This window comes from Megalops cyprinoides, chromosome 24 (assembly GCF_013368585.1).
Source record: "Megalops cyprinoides isolate fMegCyp1 chromosome 24, fMegCyp1.pri, whole genome shotgun sequence".
Lineage (NCBI taxonomy): Eukaryota > Metazoa > Chordata > Actinopteri > Elopiformes > Megalopidae > Megalops > Megalops cyprinoides.
This window is the reverse complement of record NC_050606.1, coordinates 3087985-3098783: the sequence shown is the minus strand read 5'-3', so window position 1 is coordinate 3098783 and position 10799 is coordinate 3087985. Positions and strand designations below refer to the sequence as shown.

General features: G+C 45.6%; 1 protein-coding gene across 1 annotated transcript in view; it reads left to right on the top strand.

The window, feature by feature from the left end:
- The first annotated feature begins 351 nt into the window (after positions 1-351).
- The window catches only part of pde1cb (phosphodiesterase 1C, calmodulin-dependent b), a 39450-nt gene continuing 29002 nt past the window's right edge, over positions 352-10799 (top strand). Inside the window, exons 1-2 of the mRNA XM_036518839.1 lie at positions 352-452; positions 7318-7344. Coding sequence (XP_036374732.1) covers positions 352-452; positions 7318-7344 — 128 coding nt within the window. The remainder of the gene's footprint in view (positions 453-7317; positions 7345-10799) is intronic.

Sequence of the window (10799 nt, the reverse complement as noted above, 5' to 3'; positions counted from 1 at the left end):
CCCCCACCCCACCCCTCGCCCCCCCCACCTCCCAGCGGAGATGATCGCTCTGTTAATCCCCGCTGTCCCAGCAGCCTCACATTCATGAGGGACCATGGCACTTGGCCAGACCTTCTGCCGTCACCGAGCGCCTGAGGCAGTGCAGCTCTCCTCCGAGGAGCACAACAAGTGACAGCCCGCGGCCAGGAGGACGAGGAAGAGGTGGAGGGGGAGGAAGATGGTGACAGCTGTCCCCCGCCAGCTGCCGCAGTGAACGGGCCCTCTGCCCCCCCCCCCCCCCCCCAAAAAAAAAACTTGCTCCTCTCCAGCGCACCTCTGGGGGATTTTAACTTCTTCCGTCCCGCCCCGAACATGGAATCTCCCACCAAGGAGATCGAGGAGTTTGAGAGCACCTCGCTGAAGTACCTGCAGCCCGAGCAGATCGAGAAGATCTGGCTTCGGCTCCGAGGACTGTGAGTAACGTTCCCGTCTCCTTTTCTTTCTTTCTGTGTGTGTGTATGTGTGTGTGTGAGAGAGAGAGAGAGAGAGAGAGAGAGAGAGAGAGAGTGTGTGAGTCTGTGACATTGTGTTGCACACCCAGCAACACACTCTGTTAGCCACTGCTTTTGTGTGTGTGTGTGTTTGTTAGCAGACATAGATGTGGACCCTGTAGTCCCTCAAAGATCGTCCTGCCCTCTTTCAGAAGGAGGAACCTACCTGTAGCATGTCCCCTGAAAACTCACAGAGTCAGCAAGTGAAAATGGTAAATTACTGTTTTGCCCTCAACAGAAATGACCTTTCGATATTTGCCTCGTGATTGATGCTGGCAGATTAGACAAGCTCTACTTGAGAAACTTATATAAAAAGGTTTTACAGCCTGTATACAAAGACTGAAGTTATATCAGAGGGACAAAACAGTATATCACGTATGTATGTATGTTTTTCTCATTTTGCTTGTCCTGCCAATAAAGCACAGTTGAATGTAATTTAATTGAGGAAAGGAGACAGAGAGAGAAATACACACGCATTTCTGGTTATTAGAGGGATTTTTACAATTCAGGCTTTTAGTGCTAATCTGGCATCCCGTTGGCGATAGCACATCTCTGAAAATCTGGCTTGCCATATCGAATTACAGGGAGTCCCAGTTTATGTTCTAATCAGTTTAATGTACCAGAAAATGAGACACGAAACAGTGGGGGAAACCCGATCGAACACCGCAGGATCACCATGTACTCTACACTGTGAGTTTCCTCCTGTTTTTTATTATTTTTTATTTTTTTTTGCATTTAGCGTAAGTACATGTACACAGGGGATCAAAGACAGACAAAAGTGTCAAACGAGAGGTTGTGTGTTTGCTGTAAACAAGCCGTGCGAAGCCCCCGTGAGCGCATGACCCCGTGGAAGGGTTTTCTGCGTAGAAAGAGGACAGGATATAAAATATGATTGAGAGAGAGCGTTCTCACAGTGCTGAGGAGCGTACTGCAGCCCTCGGTGAGGGAAGTGGATAAATTGTCGGTAAAATGCACCCCGCCCCTCCACACACACGCGCCCCCCCCCCCCCCCCCCCCCCCCTGACTCCCTGCCCCTGCACTTGTTGTTGCCTTCTTTGATTTGCGTGAGAGTGATTTCCCATCAGCCCTCAGTTTTAATCTGAGGAAGAGCCCGGGACTGAGAGCCGGGTGAGGAGCAGACGCCTCATCTCTCATCCCTCTGCCAGAGCAGCCGCTGAGAGCGCACCGCTCGGGGTGTGCGAATGAATAGGGGCGTGTGTGTGTGTGTGTGTGTGTCCACATGCACATGTGTATATATATGTGTGTGTATGCACGCACATGTGTATATATGCATTTGTGTGTATGTGTGCTTGCGTACTTTCACCCATTTGTGTGAGTGCTTGTGCATGCATGTTTGTATGTGTCTGTGTGTGTGTGTATGTGTGTGAGTGTGTGTGTGTGTGTGTGTGTGTCTGTGTGTGTGTGTGTGTGTGTGTGTGTGTGTGTGTGTGTGTGTGTGTGTGTGTGTGTGTGTATGAGAGTGTGCCTTCTCTGTGTGTGTGAGCGTGTGTGTATGTGTGTGTGTGTGTGCTTGTGCGTGTATAGGTGTGTGTGAGCGTGTGTGTATGTGTGTGTGTGTGTGTATAGGTGTGTATGTGTGTATGCCTATATAAGTTTGTGTGTATAGGTGTGGGTGCGTGTGTGTGTGTGTGTGTGTGTGTGTGTGTGTGTGTGTGTGTGTATAAGCATGTTATGAGCAATGGTGCCTCCCAATGGAGCTCCAGAGCGGCGCGAGATCACCAATCATCCCGTGAGAGCGCTGAACAGCTACCATTAGTCCCAGTGCAATTTCAGGAACCGCTGATGTTGCACCTGGTAGCCAGTGATGGATAAGTTGTACGCCATCATTCATTTTTACTCAGGCTAATTGCTTCACTCTTCTGTCTCGCTGACTAATTCTCACTTTTCTTTATCGCCCCAGTCGTGAATCTTATCACCTTTGCATGAATGTACTGGAATGAATACAAACAAATGCCAAAAAATATCCATCATGCATAATATGGTAGATTTTGTAGTCCTAGCATCACACAGAATAATATTAACCCTAAAAGCATTTCCAGAATGCATAGGCTAATGGATGTTTGGCTTTGAGCCTTTGGAAACTTGCAGTTAGTGCTCCTTTTAATTACCTTAATTGGCACTGTGTAGTAAACCATCAACTGAGGATGGACGGGTCAAAAGTCAGAAAGTCAGAGCTGCCCCGAGGTTCAATAGACACCCTCAGCCAGCCATGTGGGTGGTGTAGAGTGGTTAAATACTCACCCCCCCCCCCGATGGGTGCCTCTTTCACACCCCCTGCAGTGTGACAGGAACAGCGTGAGACCGTAGGTTTGTAGGTTTGTCCTGCTGCTTGGTGGAGTGATGGTTTTGGCATTGCCAGTGGCCTCACATCACCACTCTCCACAACCCGCTTTATATTACTGTCGTTGAGCAGTTGCTCTCGTCCAGAGTGACTTATATAGGTTACAGTTTTTACATGTTATCCGTTTATACAGCTGGATATCTACCGAGGCAGTCCAGAGTTAAGTACCTTGCCCAAGGGTACAACAGCAGTGCCCCAGTGGGAAACCTGCTCCTCACCGCTATGCTACAATGCCACCCTTCATGTCGGCCAGTCAGGGTTCCTCATCACTTTCAGATGCAGCAGTGTAGTTGCATTCTCCTATACACAAAAATCACCAATATGCTTTTCAACAGCTGCAACTACCTGTACTGGGCCCCCCCCCCCACGTTCGCCCTCTAGTGGCCGGCCCCAGCTACTGCGGCAGACCGTCAGTGAGGGCATGAGTAAACCGATAAGCCATTTAGGTGGTAAGGGACATGACCGTCTCCATAGCTACAGCCCCCAGCTGCAGCCAAAACCAACCAACCAAACAAACAAAAGAGGCTGAGTTCAGTCGGGGGGTTGCGCTGACCCATTGCCACTGATTCCGATCCGATACAGCTGAGGTGCTTTAGAGAAGAGCAGTCAGGCATGCACTGTGTGCTGTGTGGCATCGTGACCGCGGCGCAGAGACGGACAGCCCCCCCCCCCCCCCTGCCCGCGAGGCCCCCGTCCCGCAGATTCCCTAAATCCCTCAGAACGGGAATCGCTGAGCACCTGCAGCTTACCCGCACCTGCGGCAATTTAGCCCAGAAGCCGCTCCAATTACGTTGTTAAGGGTAAGATGGAGTGGAAACCAGAATCATCTCTCATTCTACAGTAATCGGTAACATGCTGAAACACTGCACACCTATATTAATAATAATAATAGTAATAATTTTTAGATAGTGCCTTTGGACCTCAAAGCGTTTAACTAACAGTGTAGGTGATTCACCTAAACCACCATTACCAAATATCAGCAAGAGAGGGAGGCAATTATTCAACTAATTAACTCAACAATTAAACTGGGGGGATTATTTAATAGTCAGATTGAAAGGTACAGACTGGGAATTCAGGCTGGGTACCAGGGAATCCCTGCTCTTTGGGATCAGTCCCATGGGAGCTTCAATAACCCTCAGGAGCTGATGTAGGACCTCGGTCTCACCTGGCAGAACTATACACCTGTATACCTGCAGACCTACGCACCCATATACCCGCAGATCTATACACCTGTATACCTGTAAATGTACACACCTGTGTACCTCTAAATGACGTAAACATAACAGCCACAGATGTGCAGGTCTCTCTCAGGGTGTTCTCAAGGAGCAGAGTGACAGCTGGCCTCCTAAAACACTTTTATTTTCAAATTTTAATGCTGCTTTCATGAACATATTGAGGGGAAATCCAGTCCAGCCTGAAACAGAACGCTAACAATATGTCTTTCACAAAAGCAGTGTTTCTAACGACCTTGTGCCAGGCCATTACACAAGACCTCGTAAACCAGAAGGAACACATCAGCTGGACAGTGATACATTTGTCCCACGATAGTGCCTCTTAATTTCGAAACAGATTCATTGACTCAATGGAGACACGGTCAATGGTCAATTACCCGTCAGATGAAATTCTGAGAAAAAGGCCTGGCTCTCGTAATTGAGACGCTGTGATCCCGTCCTGGCTGCCGTCAGCTCTGGAGATGGCCATCTACAGCAGGCTGTTCAGCGATGTTTCTCACAATGGGCTTTTGTACCATAACACTGATCAAACGTCAGAGACGGAGGAAATTACTCAGACAATTAAAATGGGGATTATTTTGAAGTCATATTAAAAGATCTCGGCTGGGAATTGAGCCTGGATACCAGGGAAACACTGAGCTATTGGATCTGTAATAACCACCAGGAATTACTACAGCACCTTGGTTTAACATCTTATGTGACAGTACTGCACACCTCTGTACCTAGAGGCCTACACACCTACAGACCTGCACACCTCTGCACCTGCAGATCTGGACACCTATTTACCTGAAAAACAACATACTTCTACAATCTGCAGACTGCACAGCACTGGAGACAGCTGTCTTAATAGACTGTTAAGGGTGATGTCTTTCCTGGTTAGCTTCTGCTTGGCATTATGATCAGTATGAACACGAGAGAGAAGTGAAAGGGTTTGTGTTTTAATGGGTAATACACAGTTAAACATTTTATCATTTATATTTAGCCATTGTGTATTTTGTGTATCAATGTCTGTTTTGCCCTGGGAACCAAAATACCTATTTGTCATGCCAATAAACCTTATTGACTTGAATTTAACTGAGAGAGACAGAGAGAGAGAGAGAGAGAGAGAGAGAGAGAGAGGGGAGAGAGGGAGAGAAGGAGCACAGGGCAATGAGGGAGAGGGAGGGAAAGAGGGAGAAAGGGAGAGAGCAATCAGTGAAAAGAAACAAAGATAGCAGGAGATGGGCAAACAGACATGGTGAGAGTGAGAACACCAGGACAGAGGTTAAACAGAGGTAAAAGGAGGTGTCTGGCTGAGATAGGGACGTCTGACCTTTATTAGCGGTGTGCTCTTACTAACAGGGAAAGGTTCCACACTTGAACCCCCATCACCAGGACTCTGACACGTGATTCAGGACTTCTCGCTTCTCCCTCTCACACACACACACACACACACACATACACACACACACACACACACTGCATCGTTTCGAGGGGGAGAGCTTACAAAGCGTTTCTGTAGGACAGGGCTCTCTTTCATCTGAACTGTTTTTTCCCTGATTTTCAGCAGTCCTTTTTGTCGAGAAATGCTTTTCTTTTGACTTGTTCATCACCTGTGGAGAAAAAAAAGACCTTATAGTTGTTTTCACCCCGACTGAGAGCTCCTAGTTCGTTCGGTTCTATCAGAGATGATAACTGAAAACTGAAATTTATTGGATATTTCTGCATTTGATGTGCTACAGCTTTTTGTTGAAAATAGAAGGATCACTTATACTTTTAGTTAATGTTGCCTCTTAAACAAATGTGGGGTATATGTCTCAATTAAGTTTACTGAACTGTTTGATGAATTGCTCCAGGCCCCACTAAAAACAAATCAGTCATCATCTGAAAACTGACAACATGATTCGACCCAAACGTGCAGAAATATCTTACAGAGCCACCCCTCCCACTTGCATCCTTTTGGTAGAACAAATGTTTCCATTCAAACGATGTGCGATGAAACGTGATGTCATTTGAGTGGAAACAAAATAAAATGTTGATTGAAAAAGCCAGCAATGTCCCTGTGGCAGATTATCTCTAAAAGGTTTTCTATTTAAGCATACATGCCAACTTACTAGCACTTGGACGGTACTTATATTTTCTATCTGATAAGTTAATCATTCTGCCAGTGCTTTTTAAGCCACCTGTAATGAAAGAATAATACTTTCACAGTAAATAAATATTTGTAATGATTTGACTTATGTGTAGTCCCCTTTTTCATCTTGTTAGTCATTGTTGGAAATACCTTTTATAAATGAGATATCATTTTCCGGCTATTTTACATAACGTAATACTGGAATAATGTGGCTAGAATTGGAGGTATATGTCTCTTCATACATGTGGTTTTACATATTGAAGTTGTTAGACTTTGCAGAAAGATGAATACATTGTTTTATCATAAGTTGTCTTATTTCTAAGGTTCATTTTCTCACTACTTGGCACTGTAGGGGGTCAGTGTTCCAGAACCGTCTGGCAGTTATTGTGTTAAAAACGTTTTCTATTTAAGCTACGTAGTTGGCAACATTGCTGTAGACCCTTTGCACCTTTCCAAAACTGGATTACTTTGGATTACGAACATTTCCTGCAAAAGTAATCTTCTGAATAATAAGCAATGGAATATCTGATTGTAGTCATACTTTGGAGGACTGTTTTATTTTCTGTGGCTTGTAGTGACTACTGTGGAAGTGTTTGTTCAGGTCTGTCTTTCCTGGTTCTGTGTTTGTAAGTCTATCCCACCCTCCTTGTAGACCGGATTTTACCTTGCCCTGTAATTCTCTGGCCTGCTGCCTTCAGCCTCAGTAGATTTGGTGACAGACAAGCTTGACCTTTTTCCCACGCTGATATTCCTGCCAAGCCACAGATTTATTATGAAAACAGGCACTGTAAAGTGGGGAAAATATCCTTCAAAAGTAGAGACATTCCCTTTCTGAAAGCAAGAATAGTGTGGGGACCTTCTCCTTCTGAAAGCAGGCAAGGAAAAGTGGGGACATTCTTTTAACCTTTTAACCCTCTTATCTGGACTGTTGTTCAGCATCCTTTCAACCTTAATTATGGAAACAGATGGAACTATCTTTGCCCTGTAAATGTACTGCTACTAATACAAAAACAGAAAATAGCATCATACATTCAGTGATATGTCTCTCACATGTATTTTCTCCTTGTTGTTCTTGAACAGGAGGAAGTATAAGAAGACCTCACAGAGGTAAGCCTTGGTGGATCACCTGCGATTGGACTCCACCCGTCATTCTTATCCCGAGCGGGGCAGGGAGCAGGGGAAACTCACAGTGCATATGATGTCATATGTGTGACCTCACAACCCATGCAATGTCATTTGTGCGTTTGAACTGGGTGCTTATAAACTGCTTGTACCCACACAGGGAGGAAAAACTGAATTTCTTTATACTTATGCAGTGCATAATTGTTCTGTTGTGGCTGATTAATGCATTATGAATTATTAATAAATCGTTATGATTTGCCAATTCACGTGTGGTCGGTGCTCACGGAGCACAATCTGTGTTTTGAGGAGGGCTCCAGGTGAAAACTGCGTGTTTGTTATTGGTCTTAAAATATGTGCAGTCATGTGGTGAGCATAGCGCACTGTGTGTACAACAAATTTCCCTGAGGGGGAACATAGTCAACAATATTAACCCTATGTGAAGGGAGATCAGTTATTCTCTCTGGCAAATGTCCGTTCAGCAAACACATTTACATAAATCTGCGGACCTTTTTTTGTGGGCCAAATCCTTAGAAGACCTCGCAGATACATTTCTGAATGCCGAGCTGAATGAAATTATCTGCTTTTCTAATCACTAGTGTTTCTCGTTTCATATGAGCAAAAGCACTCCTCGTGACTCCTTTTATTTGGGTGAATGGTCTAGATTCATAATCTCAGTCTGTTGGACGAGCGTCTCTGGAGACCGAGGCAGATGCACACCTATTTCTAACCCGGGAAGGCAGTGGGGGGAGGGGCGGGTTGTGCCCTGAGACTACCGTTTGGGTGCCTTCCACAGAAAATTACATTTCAATTAGCGCAATCTGTTAGCTGCACAAATCAGCAAATGTGTTTTTCCTAAGAGGCACTAATATTTACTTTACACACTACTTTGGGGGAAAAGGTATTTAGATGGAGCTGAATTCACATGTGTTGCTAATAAAATAATGTATTTTGTGCTGTATTTTCCACGTGTTTGTACTTTTGTTCGTGGGTTACCCAGGGATGCCCTGACACCGACCTCGTTCGTTTGCTGTTTGTGTTCACGGTGAAGCGGCTGCCGGAGCAAGGCGCTCGCAGTCCAGCTCCGTCCCCTCCTCTTCAGTGGATGCAGCTGCTGGAGTTGTTGACTTTTGGAAATAATCTTTCCTCAAAGCGCGGGCCAAAAAGACATCCTCTCAAGTGCTGTCGTCTAATCCGCCTCCGTTCCTCCTCCGGTGCAGCACCATCTAAGACTCGTTCATCTCAAAACACTTCACGTTACTCCCCGCCATCATATGGCCTTCTCCTACACAGCGTCGTTCAGCCTTCTCACAGCTGTGCGCCGTCATTGTAAATGGTACCAAAAATAAAGCAGAACTGGATGGCAATGAGCCACATGATGTGCTTTCTGAGCGGGTCTGAGCGTGTTGGAGGAAAGGGAGTTTTGAATGAAGCTATAAAGAATGAGGAGGAAATCTGAACCGACTGTTTAATGGCATCCCTAAATGGACACTGTACTCAATGACCTCATACACAGATCAAAACATTTGAAAAACATTGTTTATTTTTTCATTTTGGCTACCGTTCCATCCCTGTGCTCATCCGTAAGGTAAATCATTCGGGAACAACGAACAACGAAAGACATTAGAATTGACTGATAAGATTAAAAAGACCTCTTTTTACCTTTTGGTCTACTGCAGCTGTAGCTATGATTAATGTTAGTTTTCCTGGTGCATTCTCAAAGAATTCCGAATGTCGTATCCTCAAACAAAAGAAGTGAAGTGAAGATTTGAAAGCACAGATTTGAAATGTTTTTGCTACTGTTTACAGCACTTGCTCTAAGGTGGTTTAATTTACAACATTTTGAAATTAAATGTGTTCAACACCATTTTAAGTATCTTATCTTATTTATATTGTGTACAAGGCCAATGTCTCACACTGTGGTGTCAGAGATTCTCTGTGATGTCACAATGTCTCAGGCATTCCTCTGGAGTCTGAGGTTGTATATGATGTCACAATGCATCAGGCATTCCTCTGGAGTCTGAGGTCGTATATGATGTCACAATGTCTCAGGCATTCCTCCGGAGACTGAAGTGGCCTATGATGTCACAATGCATCAGGCATTCCTCTGCCGAGTGAGAGCCTGTGTAATTATGCAGGGACTAATTACTCCAAATAATTCAGGGGTTTCTGAGCCCTGGAACATTTACTGAAGTGGGTTGAGAGGGGGTGCAGTTTCCAGAGTGAGGTTGATGAGTAGCAGGACAACAGATTCGGGAATGGCATCCTATCTGCGTCATACCTGACCTTGGAGGTCTCACTCAGGCAGCCCTGCAGGTGCACACATGTACAATCAACACAAAAACCTAAATGTTCCTGTTTACTGCATACACTGTGGATCACATTGGGGTGACATGAAATGCACTGTGTATATATGCAGGGTCACAGAATCACCTCTTTGAAAGATAAGGGGTCACTGGCATGAGCAGACAGACCACACTTTCTTTTGCTCATCAGACTTACATTTCATGGAAGTTTATTATTTTTGTTGTGCTAATGTGCTAATTAAAGAAACAATCTACAGTTGTTATGTTGGCTGTGATTTTAGATGTTCAGAACAGTATGTGGTGCAGACTGAATAGATATGTGTTGTTGAAGTTCAGGTCTTACGAGACAAAGGAGTTGTTTTGGAGTCAACAGTTTGGGACAACGATCCAAAGTGACTTCTTAGCAAAAGTCACCCTGGGACACATTGCCCTTCACAGTCAACAGGTTGCAGAGGTTTCTTCACTTCGGCCTTTACTCTGGGCTTGCTCCCTTTTTGCTCACTTCTCTCCATCTCGGGCGCTCTCTCCTCGGACACGCAGCGAGACAAATCGCTCCAGGACCTAGCAGCATTTGGACTGCCTTGCTCCCACTGTCAGCCGATCAGGGCATGCCAGACTGAATAATATGAAAATGCAGGTTTAGTTCAGGCTGAGTGGCAAAATAAAGAAACAAAGAGAGGCAACATTATTGAGCACTGAACAGCCTAACCAGCCTGTGCTGCCGTGGCAAAACGGTCTGGAGGTGAACGAGCAGTAATCGTGGTGTTTATGATGTCTGAACACCTGGGAGGGGGGCTCGTCCGGGATCCCCAAAAGTCTGCAACATGAAAATGAAATCTGTGATAGAGATAAAGCGGCGGCTGGGGGCAAGCGGCCGCAGATATAAGCCAAACGCTGCCAGCTTCGCCGCTGTCACGGGAACGGCTGATTAATGTCACAGCCGGGGATTGCGCGCTCGGGAAAATAAACAGATCATCAGATGTCGTTATCGCGATCGGCTGGGCGCGGGACCGTTTTTTTAGCTTGGGTTTCGCATTTGGCAGAACGTCCAGGATGTGAAGCAGAGGGAGGTCTCCGATTCCGACCTTTCATCAGAGCGGTTCCGTTTCCGTCCACGTTTTCGAGACATTCGTTAAT